Source organism: Rhinolophus sinicus, chromosome 6, assembly GCF_057876585.1.
Source record: "Rhinolophus sinicus isolate RSI-liver-muscle chromosome 6, RSI-T2T, whole genome shotgun sequence".
Classification (NCBI taxonomy): Eukaryota; Metazoa; Chordata; class Mammalia; order Chiroptera; family Rhinolophidae; genus Rhinolophus; species Rhinolophus sinicus.
The window spans coordinates 47891971-47912662 of NC_142506.1; the positions used below are offsets into that span (position 1 = coordinate 47891971).

Consider the following 20692-nt stretch of genomic DNA (forward strand, 5'->3'; position numbering starts at 1 on the left):
ATCTTACTTTTTAAAAGTGCTCAGTATAGGAACTTCTAGCACATAATTCCTTTCCACCTTTTCATGTTAATTCATTATGCTGAGTCTTGCCAAGCTCAAAAAGCATGGGTGGGGGCAGGAGTTTGGGAAAGTGGTAGAAGGCAGGGTAATTGTTTCCTTCATAAAAGAACATCATGTTGCATGACTGGGATTTTCCTCTCAGTCTTAAACACAGTTCATTTTCGTTTGACCTGGAGGTACTACTAAGACCTAAGATTGTTTGTTTGATAGAATAAATACAGTATCTTACCATGTTTTTTGAAATGAAGTTATCAGCACTTACGACCGAATCTTACCAAAACATTTCCTGAAGAGACACACACATTCCAGTATGCTGCCTCTAAACTGTGTGTCAGCCTTTTGCTGCAATGTCACTGCCCGCACTAAGTTTCTTTATTAAATTCGATCAAAGGCTTTCAAACTCAATTGGAACATTCTGTGGGACAGTTCTCAGATACTATAAAGTTTAAAAAGGCATACTCGTAAATAAAATAAATAAAATAAAGGCGGAGTTGTTTAATTTGAGCCATCACTTTCCAGCTTCACTGTGACACAGTAGAGATTAGAGAACTTCAAAGCTTTGAAAAAAGTGTAGGACTCCCTTCGTTCTCATACGAGTAATTCCTGGCTAACCGTCAATGGGAAAATGCTCATTCTGCTCCTGGGGGCGCCTTCATGCCCCTTGGCGTTTCTGGGCCATTCCTGCTTGTGGGATTGGTCGGCTGTGGGTTGTTTCATAAACAGCCTGTTGCCTCTCCCCCTCCACCCCACAAAAGACTGAAGGATAAAGGAGACAATCATAGTCCTGAGTGAAAAACACATTCCAGAACTACCTCCCTCCAAGGGCACACAGAAAAAAGTTAAGGCTGAAGTATCATCCACCCAAAATGAAAAGTAAAAATCCAAATGGATTTACAGTCAAAAGCATTCTTTAACTGCTGAGTAACCCATTTTCTTAAAGAAAAGTTGAATACTTTGAACAAAATCTCTGACCTGGATACCATGTACACAAGACATTCCTTTATAGAACAGTTAAGGCTTCACAGTCTGAGAAATCGTGAGCTTTGGGTGTTAAGACTAAACGTGTCTGTGATATTAATAACACCAGTCAGGAATGACTGTAATAAATGTTTAAAGAAGCACAGCCATCTGTATAAAACCACCACGTATCATTGACTCTTTTTGCAATTCCATACAACGGGCAGGAGAGGCCTCTATGGAACATACACCGGGTAGGAATTTTGTGAAGTCCAAGTAGGTGTTAAGGCACCAAAAGTAACATGGTACCAAACACCCCAATAAAAATATATAAATCCAAACTCTGAACAGAGTATGAAACACCAAAAAACGAAAATTTTAGAAGTAGCTCTGGAGCGGCTCTCCCAGTACAGCTTCCAGCCGCTGAATAGTCTTTTGACACTGATGTTCTACTTCTTCACATTCATCTAAGAAAAAGCAAATGAAAATGAGTCAGTCTCCCTCCTCAGTTACCATGAGCCGAGTTCCTCACGACTTCTGATCTCCAGCAATCAGCCATCCCCACCCGAAAGGAAAGCAGCAGGAGGCACCATGGAGCCTTCTCTGCATTCCCCCTGTCTGCCTTGGTTCCCTTCTAACAGTCTTTGACTTGGAAGCTGAACAAGATAGAACCCCAAAATAGACGTACACCAAAGTTAAGTCCCAAATTCCTAGTGAGACCGCACTCCACCTTTGTAAGAAACAAAGGTGAACGTTGTTTATTTTAGATAAGCAGTGAATCATGACCACGAAAGTGCTGGTCTTCTTGCCTTCATCACCCTGCTCAATACTACAATGTCCTGTCATGTCTTGGTCCACAAGTGCACACACCCAGACTTCAATCCCAGTTCCGACCGTCACCCTTTGTTAATCAAATTACTGAACTCTCTGAAAGTCTCTAGTTCTCTCCTTCGTAAGACGGGGTGTTGACATATACCCGTCGTGAGGGTGAGATCATCCACACATACAGTGAGTAAATGCTGGTCACTGTTAACCGGTAGTTATGCTACTGCAGGCTTAACGGCCCTACACATTTTCACACAATAAGCCTACATCCAGGAACCAAAACATTCACCTGCATGAGGTAAAGGAAACAAGTCTCATGATCATCAGGCAATCACTTCCTCAGCCAGGAACGCTGCCTCCCTGGTCGCAGGCAGAGGACCAGAGCCAAGAGCTAATCCCACTGACCCAAATTTGTTTTATCACTGGGCACAGCCCCACAGAATTCCACTGTAATAATACAATCGTTTGGGAATTACCTTCCATCAACTCAGCTAAGAAAGGAATGGATTCTGGTAGCAAGACGATGTAATTCTCCTTTAGTTTCTCAGCCAGTGCTAACACGGTTATCAGGGCAGCAAATCGAACCTGAAAAGGACAAAAAGGTAAAGAATTATAAAAAAACGGATGTTGTTATATTTACTATCTTAAAATCTGTCTAGCTTGAGACAAGCCCTTTACTTTTTAAACTAAATGTTATTTCACATTATGTCCATTTAACTTTCATCTTAGGATACCAGTTTAACGGTCTGGGATCTGTTTATAAAACGGGCAGCCTTATAAATCAGTGTTTTTCAAAGTGTGTTCTAGGACTGCAGACTTTCATGTCAATGTCTTTTTATAACATATTTCCTTTAAAAAAACAAAACGCCACATACAAATTCAAGCGTGTCATCAAATGTAAGTGCCTGGGAGGTTCGACTTGCATGACGCAGATGATGCCAACCTGGCAGGCAAGTGTCTCTAGCCACTGCCAGGAGGGTCCCACCCACAGAACGCTGTGGTCAGCACTGTGGTCGCCGGGGGCCGGGCCATTGGCTCTCAGCACCAAGTGCAGGACACGCACCGTGTCACAACGTCCCTGTCTGTGACCGGGATGCTCAGTACTGTTAGTGACCCCCTGAAGAACAGAAGCTGCACTAGTCCTCGCTCTGGTTTGGGGTAATTTAAAGAATATTTGGATACAGCAAAGTGAGTTGTTTAAAAAACATATGTGACTACCTATGTTCGAGCAAGATTTTGATACTCTACAATCAAAACAAAACATAATGCTGCAACTTCGTAAGTAGTTAAAATTTAAAATTTGGAGGTTCATCAAAATAGCCTGTGTGATCATTATTCCCTAATAAATATTATGAATTTCAACAAATACATCTATTAATAAAATTCTGCTTTGGTTTGATTTATCCACGGTGGCACTAGTAAGGTAATTAGTCTGAGAAGTGGCGACTCGCTGTTGGGACAGTGAAACTGACACTCAGGTGTGGAACTTGAACCTCCATGCGTCCTCCCCTTAGTGGGTGTCAACCGCCACCACCTACCTTTCATTATTCAACAAAATTGAAGCCTGACAGAGGTGGTCATATAACATACTGCTCTAACTCAAAGGAATGTTCTATGGACAGGGTGAAAACGTTTCTGGGAGCACAATGACATTTCAATGGTGCTTAAAAAACACAAGGAATTAGTTCACATCTTTTCAAGATTCAAAGGTACATACTTAGAAAGTATTTTAGTGCTTGTGTTTAAGACACCATGGGGTGGGAGAAGACTTCTTTATAAATAGCCTGTAAAAGAAACTGAATGCATCTCAGGCTCAAACTCCTGCTACCACAGCCCCATCTCTAGTCCTAGAAGATAAGCCCTGGGATCTGTCCCTGCTCGTCTCCCACGCTCCTACATCGCGTTACAGTTCAGGCGACACGGTGAAAACGCATGGCAGCAGAGCTGGTCACCCGCTGCTCCTGACCTTGGGTGAGGAGTCTCTTGTCTTCAGCAGAACCTGGTAGTTCAGTGGTTTCCAGAGAGAATCATCTGCCATGGCCACCGAGAACTGTGCAATGCACGGAACCAGGTGCTGTGTCACCCGTTCCTGGAAAGTCTCTTCTCCTCCAAGCCTGTTTTCCAGCTATTTAGAGAGAGAAAAGGACTTTGAGCTATAGGTCTCATTTCTGTTTGAAAAAACACCCAATATATAAATAATATTCATGACATTAGCAGGCTCAAAAACCAGGTACCATTCTAATATTCTCTCTAGAGCAAATTTCACCTCTGGACAGAGAACCTCCCTTAGCAGAGAACAGCCCTCAGCATCACCCCTCGTCCTCTCCGCAGAACACCCCAGAGCCGTTTTTCCAGAGGGTGGCCATGCGCTCAAACATTCTCAACGAACCCAGTTTTAAAAAATTAACAATTGAACCATTAGAGCTTATGTCATGTCTTTTATTGAAAAACCCAAAAGTAAAACTATAAATGCCACTATGAAGATAAGTTATATTCATGAAAAATGAGAAATCAATTTTGATATAAAAATCTTGTTAAAAAGCTGCAGGAAAAATTAATTCCAGCAAGCTGTCATGTTAGTGGGTATAAATCCTGCGAAACTGTAACAGTAATGGCTTCCTTATCTTTCAACAAAAGATGATTTTATTTGGTTACCTGATCCACCAGGGGCATCATCAAGGCTTCTGCTCTCTCTTTACTTAAAAAATGCTGAGTGTCAAAAAGGAAGATTTTATATAAACAGTTCAAAATAAACTGTAATAGCAAGCAGCACTTTTCAGGGTCATTTTCAGAGTCAAAAAATGCTTCATCTGTAAGATGGGGGAAGAGTAAAAATAAAAAAAATGAATTTCACCACTTAATCTCCAAAGTTTAAATTCAAATCAGTACTAAAGGAACTACAATCAGAGGGTATTTCTACAATGATCTAGAAGTCAAGCTCAGGATGAAGACACAACACAAAGTGGATGGTCTCTCAGGTAGGTGATTCCTTTCTTTAGAGTTCAGAGTTCAGATTACTAAAATTACTTAGTTTGGCAAGTTAAACAACCAATTTCAAGTGGGTTGCTTATTAACATTAAATAAACCAATCTTAACAACGTCAAATAACTGAGTAATGCCCATTTACTTTCTTTCTCCCAAGTAAGTCAATCAATGACCAGTTTTCAATATGCTGAAACAGACACTTAAGGCCTGACAAATGACTACTGAATGAAAAACCCACCCTCCTTACATTTACTACACTGACTACCTTGTGTAAATCACAGAGCAAGGTGTCAACGGAACTGGGGTCAGCTACCAACCTGTTTTGGAAATGTTCACCTGGTTCAAGGTGTCAGCAAAAGGCTTCACTAAGTGGCCAGCGAACAGAGTGAAAAGCCCTTTCAGTTTTTCAGCGATGCAATTGGCCAAGTTGTAAAATGTCAGTAGTCTGTCCTTTGGGGCATCCTCTGTCTTAGCCCAATCAAATAGCTGGAAAGATAAAGTAACAGGAGCTTATTGTACAAGTCTCATAACTTATATGAGGACAAAGGAGAAGTGGAGGAAGAAAGCTTACCTTGAAAAACAGAGGTCTGAATGTGACTTCAGAAAGTTTTACAACCATAGCTACCAGGCAGTCAATGATACAATTTTCTGTTTTCCCAACTTCTTCCAGATCATTCTGAAAACCAAAGCGCTGATGTATTAGCCAGAGTTCTGATATCTGACTCTAAATAATTTTGGCAAGTACAACAGGTTACATGGCTAGTTTTTCTCTTGCTCTTGGGAGGTATGTTTAGGATTTGGGGGAGTGGAAATCAGCTAACCTCAGGGTGCTGTGCTCGGAAGTCCAGGGCCTCCAAGAAAAACACGGTGAGCTGGGCCTGATGGGAGGTGAGCTCGTCCTTCTTCATGACCCCGATGTGCTCTTGTAAGATGCTCATAAACGGGCCCATGTGATTCTACCAACAACACAGTAGAGAAAGGTGCCAGTCTTTAATATCCCTACAGTTCATGCAGCGAAACTTTAAAACTTTCAGTACCATAGCTCCCTTGTAAAGCGTAATACCCAATATACTCTAACCTTCCAGTTCTTCTCAATCTGCTTGTACGTTTTGCTGACGGCTGGCAGTAGGACTCGGGGTGAGAGAGTGGTAGCCAGCGTCTTTTTAAGAGCCGTGAGACGGACATTAGCTTGTGAGGCTGAACCCATTTCACTAGTGATTTTCTCCAAGTGGATCACCTATAGGAACATAAAAACAGTGATACAGGCCATTACAGGAACTCAGTGGGTCTGTCTACACTCTCATAGCAAGTCAGTGAAGATGCGAGAAGTCAATCCAAATGCTAGTGACTGGGGAAAGCTCGGTGCATGTCAGCTGCACAGAGAATTCCTTTTAAACTGGACCCTGAATGTCTGTACATAAAAACAGACACGTGTCTCTCCAAGCTGGAAGTCAGGGATGTGGCCAGCGGTGGAAGGACACGGAGCACTCAGAGGCCAGGAATCCAGCAACCCCACGAGTCAGTGCTTCTCTGCTAACAAATCTAGCAGGCTCCTCGGATGCGGAGGCCCTTTCTGTAGATGTCGAGCGCTGGCTGCAGCGCATGTGAAGTCATTTGCATCGAAGCACGTAAGGTTCCTGACGTCATCAACGGCATATGATCAACACAACACAACAGAACGAGGGGTCACTCTCAGGCGTTTTCAGTTGGAAATGCCACCTGCCCATTGTCCGTTTGCAAGTAACCACTGTAGTGCAGTACAGGAAACCTTCCAACATTTGAAACAAACAGGGCACACCAGTTTAAACAGAAGAAAAGGCAGCTCTGAACGCTCACCTCCAAAGATCTCACGGGAAAAAAGCAATAAAATACATTCTGCAAAATCAAAAAGTAGAAGAGCCTCATGACAAAGTGACACCATATCAATGTCAAGATCATGCAGGAGGGATGACGGAAGTAGAAGAGAAAAAGTCACATGTTAGTAATAACAAGCACATCTTTTCAGATATAAGAACCTTCCTGCTAAACAGAAACTAAAAACTTAAAGAATAAAATCATTAAACTTTTAATTCCCCGTCCCTGCCCCGCCAACAGCATGTCGTGGTCGCGGAGGCTCACCTGTGACAGGACACCTTCTAGGTAGGGGCTGATGAAGTGGGGGAGAGTCTCAACCACCTTCTGCAGGGCCGCCAAAGCGCTGAGCAGATAGACGTCGCCGGGCAGCAGCTCATTGCTTTGCATTGTTGTCAGCAAGGACGGCATCAGGCTAGAAACGAAGACGACAGTTTTAGAGGAGCCATAAGCAGCAGAGCCAGGTGGAGACTGGAGAAGTCCCTGGAAAGGCCCAGCACTGGTGCCCACGACTGCACGGTGCACGTTAGAGCCTATGAAAGGTCGTGTCCACTTTTGATGTCACTAAGCAAGACACTGCCTAGTGCCATTTGTACCGACACAGCACTCATTTTACAAATGTCTTTGAACCTCACACTGGCCATGTCAGGCACTGTGCAAAAAGCCTCCCATCCCACCGCCACCGGCATCCCGTGCGGCGGGTACTGTCTCGGTGTCACAGATGGCAAAGCGAAATGACCCGTCCAACACAAGTCGCTAAGGCATTACTTTTCAGTTTGTACCACAAAGCCGAGTGCGTGATGGCTCTGCCCCAGGTCCCGCTCGGCGTACCTGGGCAGCTGGGGGATGGCCAGTGCGTCCAGCGTGGAGGCCACCTCCGCCACACACAGCAGGGCACTGCCCAGCACGTTCTTCTCTTCCTTCTTCTCTGGCGCAATCAGCTGCACAGTGGAGTTCAGCACTGGGACGAAAGTCTCTGGGTTTTCTGCACCAAAATTCTTGCACAAAAGCTTGAGGGTATACAACGCTGTCTGTCTGTTTACTGCCTGTTCTTCTACTCCCTTCTTTTTACGCTGCACAATGGCCAAAAGGACTGGAACCAGTTTTAGGAAATGGTAAACCTGAAGAGGACAGCCAAAATTCCCACATAATTAAAGCTGCCACAAAATGCTAGTCCATCTTCCATTTTACTGCTTGACAAGGCCCAAGCGGACCAAGAGGAACTAAGTCCCACGATCATCACAAGTAGGTGTTTCTCCAGCTGACAGACTGACCACTAAGCCAATGCATGTGCTTGTGGGCAAATTTTGATTTATGTAAAAACACCTTCCTGGTTTGGAGTAAGAGTGGATGAGCATTACGCTAAAGACAATGCAGACAACGCATGGTCCACAGAGAGCAAGTATTCCATCAGGCGGAGAGCCCATTCTAGGAGCTCTTGTCTCACACACACGCGCACACGCACACACACACACACACGTGCGCGCATGCACGCACGCACACACACTCTCCTATTACAATACCACATTTTCAAACACACATCACAGCATTATATTCAGGTAACATGCTTATTTAGATTGTACCACAGAGAAACTTAGGGGAGTTCAATGCAGCTTTGACAAAGCATAGAATGGTAAATGCGTCTGATTTACAGTCTTAACTTACGGTTTTTTTCTTCCAGGATACATTCTGTTGTAGCTTGTTGTTCAAAAGATCCATTGCTTTGCGGCGAACAGAGGGCAGTGGGTTACCCAGCAGCCCTCTAATCACAGGGATGAAGGTTTCTGTGGGCAGCAACGCGTTGACCTGGAGGGCAGTTACATTGAACAAAAAAAGATTTGAAAAAGGGGAAGGTCAACTCAGATTAGGACAGACTTCTACTCACTGAACACCTCTAGGTGCCAGGCATTTTCACACACATTTTCTTATTTAATTTTTACACTGATCTTTCAGGTAGGCACTGCTAATCACATTTATTAAACAAACAAACAAACAAACAACAACAAAAGAACTGATGCTAAGGGTAAGTGAATGAATCGCTCAATGCCACGCAGCTGAGTAATTCAGCCAGATCCTAAGCCGTGGTCCTCAGGTCAAGGCCAGTGATACACTTCCAGCAGACCACGGACTTGACCTGAGACACACTTCTGTTCTGCTTGAATAAGGTGGAACACTACAGTGTCACGTGACTGCATATTTAAAGCATGACATTTACTGAGGCACACGTTCACACAATCAACAGGGAAACAACTGTTCTTCCAACAAATTTATTTCTAGTCATCAAGATTCTTTTCCAAGAAAAATCTGAGCTGCATTATATTATTAAGAGAAGCTATTGTTAAGTTTATTCTTAAAGTAATACTTTGTTAAATCGTTTCCCAGTGACATAAAAACAGCAACAAAGCACAGCAGATGGGGAGAAACGAAGACCTACCTTATCTAACATGTCATAAGCTTTACTGAGGAGCGCTCGCCAAAACTTCACGGTGAGTTTGTCTGCGTTTTTCTCCACGGACTGTGCGACGGCATTAATGTAGCCAAGAACTGCTTCTAGCAACCTGGAACGCAGGAGACTCATGACAGTTATGTGCACTACCCTTCCAGTTTTGGGATAAAAAGTTGGAAATCAGTTTCAAATAGAAAGTGAAAAAAGGGAAGCAACATACCTCTGTTCAAGGCCTTTTAAAACCTGAGGACCACCACTTTCAACTACCTAATTTTTAAAGAAGGCATCATTAGAACAGTATGGAAGCTGATAATAAATAATCATTTGAAGTTCAATGAAACATCCATGACTACTGAATTCAAACCTCACCGTTTCCTGACATTACAATTTAATCAGGTCCAGATAATCCCCATCAAACTGTAATCACTCTATTTCCCTTATTTTAACTATTCATTTATTTTAATTACATTCCATAGATATTAGTACTACAAGATTCAGAAAAATATAGCAAATGATCAATACTCATTTATCTCCTAATTTTATGAAATGCTGACCTTTCTTCAGCTCCTACCTAATCTTAAGATGAGCTTTTATGGACACAGCTTTGATCCCCTACGTACTATTCCCTAAGCATCTTTTCCCATGACCCCAAACCCCACAAACTTGATCTGCTGTTACCAAGGAGTATATCTCAGTGAGCAACACACTTTTCCGGTAATTCTAGATTTCTGAGGTATCTCTACGTGCCTTACATTGCTCTAGATCATTCACTTTAACTGCACACAGTATCCGCTGCACATATCACGCCTTACTCACCTCTGTCGGTAGACATTTAGTTTGTCTTTTTTTTTTTAAAACAATGCTAAACAAGAGCAATTTTATGTCTCCTTGAGCATCTAGGCAGGTATTCATAGCACCCCGAGAAAGGGAACTGAGCATCTCCCACTTGGCTGGACGCACTACCCTCACTGTGTACAGAAGACCCATTCCCACAGCCTCGCCACTCCTTGCTCTTAACAGCTTTTATTTTTGCCAATCTGATGGACATAATGGCATCTTGTTTAACCTGCATTTTCCTCCACCAGAGAGTTTTTTTCATGTTAATTGGCCATTTGTGATTCCTCTTCAGTGAATTCATCTTCTTTGCCAGTTGTTCTAATGGAAACTGATGCTTCTGGATTTATACGCAGCAGTAATCTCAGTAATTTTCTCGTAGTCTGTGGCTTTCTTTTCACTTTGTTTATGGTGGCTTTTTGCTGAACCAAAGCTTTTTACGAATTCTTTTCCACTCTCTGGTCACAATAATGTTCCCCTTGATTTTCTTCTCAAAGTTCTAAATATTTCTTTTCACACTGAAGCTTTTAATCTACTAAAATGGTGCTGTGTTTACAGTGTAAGATCCATCTTTTTTCTCCCACACGGGAAGACAAAGTTGTGCCAGCTCTAGTTCTCGGACAGGTCTCCTTCCCCACTGCTCTGTGATGCCACCTGACACAACCCATTTCTCACAAGCGCATGGGTTGCCCAGCTGGTTCCCTCACACCGACCCACCTGCCTGCTCTTGCACCACCGTCCTTGGAAAGCTCGCTCTACAGACAGCAGTGTCTACACTGACCCATCTGCATACAGTGTCTACACTGATCCCTATGAAGTAAGCGTGCTGAACTCTTATTAGTTCTACAAGTCTTGTTGATTCTTACACTTCATTTCTTTTGCCAAATAGAAACAGTAACAGAGGGCATCCTTGTTCCAGACTTTAACAGGCACACCACTGAAGTCTCATCACGAAATGTGATAAAAATTATCGGTTTCTGACAAATACCCTGCTCAGGCCAAAGAGTTCCCAGCCATCTCGCAATGCCAAGAGGATTATTTTCTTCAACCAGGAATAAGTACTGAATTCACCGAATTACTTCTCTGTAAATATTTCAAATATGGCTTCCCCTTTTGATGTAGTCACGCAATACAGCAGACATGCTACAGATATTCTAACCACTCCAGCATTCCTGGTATGATCCTTTTTTCTCTGTTTATTTCTCATGTTGTTTCTGTGTCTTGTTTCTCTCCTATCCATTGTTTGAACTTGAACACACAAACAGAAAGGTGCATAAGGGCTACGTGTAGGGCTCACTATTTCAGCGCTCTGAACACCCCCCACGTGACCCCCTTATGACCCTCTCCCTCCTTCCCAAACACAAACACTACCCTTACTTCTGCAACCAGATTTGTTTCGCTGCTTTTGGACTTTATACGACTGGAGTCATAGGATGCATTGTTTTGTGTCTGCCTTCTTTTCTTCAACATTGTGCCTATGAGAGTCACCAGGTGGCCGTGTGCCACCGAGACTCACTCATGTCCCTTCAGGACGGTACTTCCTCACTCCACTGCCAGTTCTAGGCTCCCATGAAGGGTGCTCTTGGGAACATTCCTAGACGTCTCTGGTGCATGGTCATACACTCCTGTTGGGGTTCTGCCACTTGAGGGTGGGGCTCCTGAGTCACAGGGCTCATGTGTGCAGCACCTTAGTAGGTCAGGTCATACCAAACAGTTTCTCATGGTGAACCACTACTTTTTCCTGTTACCTGTAAAGGCGTATCTCAAGGTTTCAGAAGTTATTTGCCAAGCTCTTTTTACTAGTTTAAAACATTTCCTCTGGAAAAAGCAAAATCACTGCATCATAAACACATTTAAAGGACACATCACCTTTCTGATAAAATGATTGGAAGCCAGAAGCTGAGACATGAAGGACACTGAGAGAAACTTAAAATGTCGCAGTTGCTTGCTAGTGTGAGTGTCTACATTAAAAATCTGTAGCATTTCTTCTTGTGATTCGCCCTTATTAGATACAGCTTTGGGAATGGTTTCTGAAAAAGAGCAACAAAACAAGGGACCAAACTCATCTTTGAGCCGAGTGGTCAGTACAGATACGTACATAATGAGCATAGTACACGGCATACAATTTTCAGAGGTACCTGTTAATCTATTACACGCAGTTTTCCCTCTTCTAAATTAGTGAAAGACATAAATATATTTACCAAGATAAAGTACCCAGCAGCCCTGACAAGAGTGGATAAGACAAAAACAACAAAAAATCCCACAAACAAAAAAAACAGGGCAACTGAGACAAGCAAATGGAAGACAAAAGTATTACAAAAGGAGTCTTTACACGTCGGCTCCATATGCAATTTCTGAAGCCTCAGGGGCGTTTACTTCATGGCCCAGTACAGACTGAAGGAGGATCATCTCTACCCTTCGACTTTTAATTGTAGAAGTTTGAAGGTGTCCTAAACTTTGTAGGATCCCATGTTCTAATGCATCTAATATAAAAGGGGCACAGTGGTTGGGGGTTCATGGTGGGCCACTTAAAAACCACTGTCCTACAGTGACTCAAAATGAAGACTTCATCCATAGCATATCACCAGACATAGCTCTCCAGGCAGCTTCCAGTCGGTCCTTGAGCCGACTCTAGGATGAGCCAAGGTCACTGCCTGGCCAAGCCAAGAAGGCAAGGCCAAGGGCTGGCCACACAGAAAACAGACCCTGTGGAGTCCTTAGACCCTTCTTTCAAAGGCACCTCGCTGTTTTGCGCCGAAGGGCATAGAGCTCTTCCTAAGCCAACGTGATTGGTGCTGAGATTAGTGGAATTTTCTTCCAAGACTCCTCCTACACATGGTAAATTTTTAATATTCAGTTACCACTGCTATGGTAACTGTTGTAGAAATCCTAGTTTTTTCCATATAAATTTGAGAAGGTACACAAGCACATACCCAAATTAAAAATTATTAACTTACTTCAAAAAATTCCTCTAAAGTGTTCTCTAGATTCTAAGGATAATCTCCATCATCTTCCGACTCTCTTGAGCTTTCAGATTAAACAATAATTACCTCCTGAATTACGCTTACCTTCTTTTTCCTCTGGCAGGTTTGTTAAGTACTGGAGAATATTCATCAAGCTTTGTATCTGATGCTGGACACTAAATTCACAGCAGACTGAAATCCAAAATTCAGTGTCTGCCTCTAAAATAGCATCCTACATAAAGAAAAGACAGGTAATAAAACTGTACCTACAAAATGTATGTTAATTGCTAAGTACAAATAAGGGAAACGTCTTGAAAATATTTCGTAGCACACAAAGTCACTACATCCTGCTCCTTATGGTCATACTCGCATATATCACAAAGAGCTACTGAGCTCCTTATGTAAATGAGCCAATTTATTAGAATTACGAGCACAATTCCAGGACGATGTGCTTTATCAGTTCTGGCAGAACGGAATATACTGCTTTTCTTAGAGTAGGTTTAGATCTGGTCCCAGACCCCATGTCTAAGAAGTCATTAAAAACAGTCCTGGACCTCCAAGTTCTATGCTTATCTGTCCCAAAAGGGCTCCTCAAAACAATCACCTGCGTCCTAGTGACGTCAGTGATACTGACACTCCACCCCTTCCCCATGAAATGCCTTCAAAAGCTCTTCCCAGAGACAGTTTAACTACTTTACAGCCATACTCCGTACGGCTTAAAACAGAACCACCCAGAAGGGCGCCAGACCTTCTCCTTACAAAAGTCAAATCACCCTCAGATGTGTTGTTGTCACTGAGGATGTTCAGAGCCATGGGTTCTGAAAGCAACTTGAAAGAACACCAGAAACATCTGACAGCAATTCTGCGCAAGCAGTAAACAATGCACACCACGCACCACCAGCCCCACATATAAACTGGCAAATATCACCAGGTCGGTATGGAATACCACTGCCTCTTCCTTACCGCCGCCTATGTTCTGACCTTTTCTCCGCAGGCAGCCGCCAGCACTGTCTTAGTGACGTACTGTTCAAACAGCAAGACGAGGAGAAGCCAGAGGAACCTCTGTGGGCCGAGGGTGTCGACGAGCTGCACCAGGACGGGCAGGCGCCTGTGGGCCGGGACGTGTGGCAGCGCGTCCACAAACACGCTCATGATCTTCACCACCACGTCTTCCACGTTTCTTGTGGCTTCTACAGAGCCTCCCTCATCAGACTGCAGAACGGCAAGCAGGGTCAGTGAGGGGCACAAGTAACCCTCCACCAACAGGCTCGAAGAAGACATGAAAAGGCCTTCACGTGTGCCCAATGTTATCAGGGGAATTGTAATAAACCCAAGAGCAACCAGCACACATTCAGTGAGTACAGACTGGGTCCCGGGCACTCTTTGGCCCGTGGGGATACCAAGTGGGGGATGCGAGCCCTGCCCCAGCGGAGACCCGGCATCCATGTGAATCAAGATGCCTGTGTGCAAAGGTAACAGGAGGCAGTAAGTGGCAGATGCCAATGCGAGGCACCGGGAGCAAGTCTGTTCGGAGGCCGTCTGGGGAGCTGCGAAACTCAAGCACGTTTGTGTTGAGCTCGAGCAGAATGGCACGCTCCAGAGAAGCAGAGTGTGGAAAGGCCAGCACTCCCTGCTGCTTTCAGAATGAAGTTCAAAGCATCCTACTCCGATACTGGTGCTCAAAATCGAGTTGGGGAATGAATAAACCAAAATTGAGAGAATGAATGAATAAACTAACGCCCTCCACTTCTGTCTCAGCTCTCCACCAAATGTCTCCACACCATTCTTCTCACACACACTGCACACACCTGGACGGTGCCTTTTCTCATGCTACTGATGATGCCACATCACTGAGCAAATCCTGTCCTTTCATGCTACTTCAAATTCCGTTTCTCACGAGACTCTGTGGTCATCCTGGTTCACTGGACTTTCCCCTATTCTGGACTCTTCTGCATTTACCTATTCTAGTGGCATCTAGGATATTAATGCAGAGTTACTTTCCGTTTTATATATATGTGTCCTGACTCGACAACTTGCACGACAGAGAACACGAATCGAATACCAAGAGTCAAAGGAAACCGGGCTGAATACAGTCATCCCTGATAGTTAGTAACTAAACACCAATAACATGGAGGTAAACAGAAAACTCCTTCATCTTCAAGGTCACTTTTTAGTTTCAAACTGTCCATTCCTTACGGCAGAGACTATGTCTCACTCATCTCTAAGCACCTGGCTCTTAGACCATGCGCTTGGTAAGTGCTGAACTGTGCATTAACAGCTCTGCCATTGTAGAGCTAAAACTTCCTATTCCATCGACTTACACAAACATATTGCCAAACCGATGCAATGCCCTGAAATACACAGTAAACATCAATTCACTTTGTCAGAATAATGTCAAGGCACTTTCATAGTTAGACTCTTGCAGAATGCCATGTTTATTCAAATTCTTGGAAAAGACAATATTTCCAAGATTACTTCCTAGCTTCACCATCTAAAATTTAAGAGGCACAAATACTTGAGCATTTCAGAAAGGCCTTTAATGTCATTCATTTACTACGACTTGAATTTCACACTATGTAAAATTTTAAAAATTGAAAAAATAATACTAATGTTGCTATAAAGACAGCTTACCTGAATAAGTGCTGGAATAACCATTTTCACTGTCTTGCTAATAACTTGAAAACTGTAAGTATCATCTAGACGCATGACATTGGCTCCCATAAATGTAAAAATGGACATGATGTTGTGTAGAACTTTATCCTGAAAGAAAAGACATCTTTCAACATTTTCTATTTTAAACACATCAAATAGCAATGATTTATTAAAAGTCAGCAATAAGAGAAATAACTCAATATAAAAATGGGCAAAGGATTTGCAAAGACATTTCCCCAAAGATACACACATGCTCAGTAAGAACATGGAAAGATACTCGTATCAGTAGTCATCAGGGAAACGCAAAACCCACAAGGCAGCACTCACACCATAGGACGGCTGTGATAAACCAGACAGACGGTGAGGGTGGGGGGAAATCAGAGCCCTCAGGCACTGCTGGTGGGTACAGAATGGTGCAGCTGCTTTGGAAAACAGTCTGGTAGTTTTTCTGAAGGTTAGAGTTAGCACATGACCTGGCATTTCCACTCCTAGGTAAACTCCGAAAAGAACTGAAAATATGTTCACACAAAACCTAGTATACAAATGTCCGTGGCAGCACAGTTTTATCACAATAGCCAAAAAGTACAAACAACTTAAACGCCCATTAACTGATGAACAGATAATCAAAGTATAGTACATACATACAATGGAATATTATTCAGCCATAAAAATATTGATTCAAGCTTCAACACACATGTACCTTGAAAACATTATGTCAAGTGAAAGAAGTCAGACACAAAAATGGCCGTATATTATATGACTGCATTTATAGCAAATGTTCAGAATAGGTAAATCCACAGACAGAAAGTAGATTAGTGGTTGCCAGGGGAGGGGGGAGGGGAGGTAGGCGAGGGAATGGGTAGTGACTGCTAATGGAGGATGAATATGTTTTGGAAGTAGGTGATTATGATGGTTATACAACTTTGTGACTATGTCAAACCACTGAACTGTACAATTTAAATGGGTGAATTTTATGGCAATAAACTATATTTCAATAAAAACAAAGGAAAAAATATCAATGATTTTTAACTGCTTCCGGATCATCAACTCCTTGAGAGCTACTGACTCTCTTCCAAGAAAAGCACAATCCCATACACATAAAACCTTGCACATGATTTTAACAGCTTCAAAGACCCCGTAGCGCTCATGGAAAATCCCAGATTAAGAAGCTCTGACATAAATCTCCAATATGAAAATAATTTCAATCTCCTCAAAAATCTTTAAGAGTATGTTTCTGCATGTAGGAAAAACTGAGGGTTGCTAGAGGGGCGGGGGGGTGGGGATAAGGGGAAGGTGAGAGGTTTAGAAAATAGTCGGTAACCACAAGATGGTCATGGGGGTTTGAAAATTAATTTGGGGAACGTACAGAGGGATAGTGGATGGGGGGAGGGGGGTTCACACAGTGTGAGGGATATAAATGAGAAACGTCTAAGTTTTGCTTTGTCTTGTGCACCTGAAACTAATAAAATAAAAAATGAAATAAAGAGTATGTTTCTACAAGGGACACGATTTCTTTAACTGAGGTTGTTTATAATCAAATTAATTCTCTCAAATCACTGATTGGCAGCTGTGTAAGGATTGATAGGGCAGTCATTTCTCCCAAGTTATGCTAATTCTACCATTTTTCGGGTAGTTCCATGTGCCAGGCACCGCGCGAGAGTGAGCCATAAACCATCGTCGCGTCCGCACAACCGTCCTATGAAGAACGTAACTATTCTGCCACTTCACAAAAAGAGGATCCACAGCGCAGCGAGGCCCACAGCTCCGTCTCAGCTATTAAGAGGCAGGGCTGAGAATCCCCAAGCCCACTGAATCCACACCAGTGAGCACCGAGCATGTCCATGGAAGACAGACAATACCCGACGTCTAAAGTCATTAACACTTACAGGAAATATTCCGGCCACGGTTCCCAGAAGCAAAAGGGCGTGGTGATGGGTCTGCGGCATCTCGGAAACGCGGATGCACTGAACGATCAGCTCCACATTGAACTTCTCCTCATCTAGCACGTCTGTGGTGGTGAAAAGCAAACAGTGTCTCAATGGCAGGCACAGTCCTACTGCAAGTAGAAAACTCTCCCACCTTTCCCTCCAACAAAGCACATGCATACCTTTTGGTATTTTGCCGCCATCTGGAGAGAGCTTTTGGCAGATGTTGAGCAAACAACTCAGAATTAACTGTTTGGTGTACTCCATATTTCCCTGCTCTGGTGGCAAAGGTTCTAAACACCTTCAGGGCCCCGAAAGAGAAATGATGGGAAATGAAAGTTGTACAATTGCAGTGATACACCAGTGACCACTGTCCAAATCACACAATAAATAAGGAACGACTAAAATAAATAAGGAATGACTAAAACATCAACAGCGGGTCTACAAACAAGATGGAAGATTTCTAACTCCAATTTCTTTCTCATACAGGTAGGTGCCTATGTCAGTTACCTCTCCTTCTAGCACTTTCCACCAACCTGTTGGAATGCTTAGAATTACTTTGCTTTTCGGATGAAAGCACACATCCACAATTCAATGTCGTACCCTACAGCTATCTAGCTAATAATTTACTTCTAGAAAATAGAGTGGGTGTTACACTGTATCTTTAGGTAAAAATAATGCTGTCTGAGGGACATGGTACTGAAAGCTAAGAAGGAAAGTAGGCTCTAAGGTGAGAGATCATTGAGTACATAACACAGGGCACTGGCAATGGGCACCAAAAACCATTCTTTTAGTCCTTCCACGTCAGTACTTCACTGCTTTATTTTACAGGCCAGTGAAGCAACAAGAGAACATGATGAAAAGAGAATGTTTAATAAAATAAGGTGAGGAAGAATCACAATCCCCTTCTCTCCTGGATCCAAGACAGTGTCGTTACCTTGCCAACAGGTTGAAAAGAGTCGGTATCAGTATTTGAGGGTTTTTGAGTTTCTTTTTGTGCTGCAGTAATTCTAGGATGAGGGTTACTCTTGGCCAGTAAGAACCTCCCACTTCCTGAACCGATTCTAGGTCTTGTGATTTTCTGGGAAACAGACAAGGCAAAATGTTGGGAAAGCAGACACTATCGGCACCAAGTAAAAACATACTCAAGTATGCCAAAGCACACCACAAGTCACAATGGTTTCCCAGCAGTCAGGCCTGGGGTGCCCTCCCTGCCCCCGTGGCGCTTACTTCTGCTGCATTTTCTGCCTCCTTGTTTGCTGGATTGTGCCCAAGGACTTAGTTTTATCCGGTGGCTCCAGTTCTGTTCTGACTTGTTCAGCATTCACGGAAATCTGAAATGTGAAGGAAGACTGGGTGATGACATAACTCACCAAGTTCTCCTCATAACTCATCATAGTTCTCATCATAACTCATCCGAGCAGCGAATGTTGGTTAAAAGATACAATGAAACGTGTGTGTCCACATCTGCATCTCCCTATAGCTCTAGGGTCGGGGCCAACCCCCAAAGGCAAACACCACCGACAATTTCTTTTTTTCCCCCGACAATTTCTTATATATTTATTCAGAAACTTTCCGTGTAGCGACAGCTATATGAAGATTTAAAACAGCAAACAAACAGGAGCACAGGATACACACTGCTCTGTATCTTATTGTTTCACTTAATATATCTTAGAAATCAAAGTAAGTATGCTATATAATTCTGAGAATGGCCGAATCTGGATACTAGGACTTCACCACACTTTTTATCTACTTATGTGAATGTGTCTTCCGAAAAAACACAACGAAACACAGAATGACTAGGCGGTTATTCTGATGTACAGCTAGGTTTCAGTGTACATATAAGCCAATGAGCAGGTTCTCAACGCGTCACACATATGTGTCACTGGACAACTATTTAAGTTAAGCAGAAGAACCTGTTATCCAGTTGGCCACCAAGCACCACTCACACCTATTCCTTGTAGAAAACAGGTAGATCCCCCTATTATAAGACCCAAACTAACACACACACCCCACCTGGTTAAAAATATAAATATTTCCTGCACCAAAAATAGTGGTAAAGACTTGTGTTTTTTATTTAGCACGTCTCTATGACCTACTTTTCCACGGTTCTTATTAATGGTAACATTTGATTTTCCAAAAGCATGGAAAATAGAGGCTGCTTAAACATGGTGTTACTTGGAAGAGAACAAACATTAATAAACAAAGTACAGAATGTTTGCAACTTACCCCTTTAAAAACACTGCTAACAGTCTGAGCACAATGTGTATTTTTACAGTTCACCAATAAGTCAAACAACATGTGCAAAAGCTTCTGCTGAACTTTTTCATCTGAAATAGCTGCAAAAAATGGCTTTGTAATCTAGAGGGAGAGAAAAGGCAAATGAGTTCAATGGGCAAACTTGAATTCCAAAAATGATATTTATATCATTCTCTTACAATGTAAAATTGTTCTCAATTTTGTCAGTTAAAATGCAATTTTTTTTAATGACCCATGTTTATCCTTCAGTTTTGTGAAAGGGTAAAATATACCATATTCCTTAAAAACATGTCCAGTCCACTTCATTTTCTCCAAATTAAAGCATTACACATTTTTAAAAGCTTGAATGTGCTTTAGTTTCTGAAAGAAGTCACTGACCTTTTCAAGGGCTGTAATCTGAATGGTTGGCAGTCCTGCGCCAAGTTCCTCTGTTGTGTGCACAGCTTTTATAAATATATCTAGACTCTTTGGGTCCTTATGTAAAAGGGAAGCTGAATATTCATTATATTTCCCCAGAGTGAGATGCAAAACAATGGCCTCATCTTGCAGGACAGCTGTGGGCTCCTTCTGGATCTTTTCTAACAGTTGTTCCATCACAGGCAATAGCTGAGAAAGCACCATCTGAAGTTTGGAAAATTGATTAGAAGATAGTTATTGATACTGAAATGTTTTTCCTTGCTTTACAAAGACCTCCAAAGTTATCATGTTGGAAGACTGGGAGCTCAGCCTAGAGAAGAAACCCAGTTAATGATGACCCCTTGGACATGGGATGGCTGTAACCCAGTTAAGCACTCGGGTCGCCTGATACTTCAGTCTGTAACAGCCAAAAGCTCTAAAGTGCGGGAAATGTGAATGCACCAAGACTTTCTGAAAACAGGAAATACAAACTAAACTGAAGTTCTGGACTAAAAAAGTAAATTTTACTTTCTCTAAAA

The 20692-nt window shown here is 42.6% G+C and overlaps 1 protein-coding gene across 2 annotated transcripts in view; it reads right to left on the bottom strand.

The window, feature by feature from the left end:
• Positions 1 to 1037: 1037 nt before the first annotated feature.
• HEATR1 (HEAT repeat containing 1) overlaps positions 1038 to 20692 on the bottom strand; it is a 45386-nt gene continuing 25731 nt past the window's right edge. The window contains exons 23-45 of one of the 2 annotated variants that reach the window (XM_019746958.3): positions 20136 to 20378; positions 19728 to 19859; positions 18729 to 18832; positions 18436 to 18579; positions 17681 to 17799; positions 17460 to 17581; positions 15553 to 15681; positions 13903 to 14133; positions 13027 to 13153; positions 11828 to 11988; positions 9345 to 9391; positions 9113 to 9236; positions 8344 to 8484; positions 7510 to 7799; positions 6946 to 7093; positions 5906 to 6064; positions 5649 to 5783; positions 5399 to 5503; positions 5145 to 5313; positions 4498 to 4652; positions 3809 to 3967; positions 2319 to 2427; positions 1038 to 1484 (exon numbers count right to left, since the gene is read on the bottom strand). In XM_019746958.3, coding sequence (XP_019602517.3) covers positions 1396 to 1484; positions 2319 to 2427; positions 3809 to 3967; positions 4498 to 4652; positions 5145 to 5313; positions 5399 to 5503; positions 5649 to 5783; positions 5906 to 6064; positions 6946 to 7093; positions 7510 to 7799; positions 8344 to 8484; positions 9113 to 9236; positions 9345 to 9391; positions 11828 to 11988; positions 13027 to 13153; positions 13903 to 14133; positions 15553 to 15681; positions 17460 to 17581; positions 17681 to 17799; positions 18436 to 18579; positions 18729 to 18832; positions 19728 to 19859; positions 20136 to 20378 — 3342 coding nt within the window. In that variant the 3' untranslated portion in view covers positions 1038 to 1395. Of the gene's footprint in view, positions 1485 to 2318; positions 2428 to 3808; positions 3968 to 4497; positions 4653 to 5144; positions 5314 to 5398; positions 5504 to 5648; positions 5784 to 5905; positions 6065 to 6945; positions 7094 to 7509; positions 7800 to 8343; positions 8485 to 9112; positions 9237 to 9344; positions 9392 to 11827; positions 11989 to 13026; positions 13154 to 13902; positions 14134 to 15552; positions 15682 to 17459; positions 17582 to 17680; positions 17800 to 18435; positions 18580 to 18728; positions 18833 to 19727; positions 19860 to 20135; positions 20379 to 20692 lie in introns of those variants that run through there. The other variant, XR_012490812.2, reaches the window with a different exon arrangement.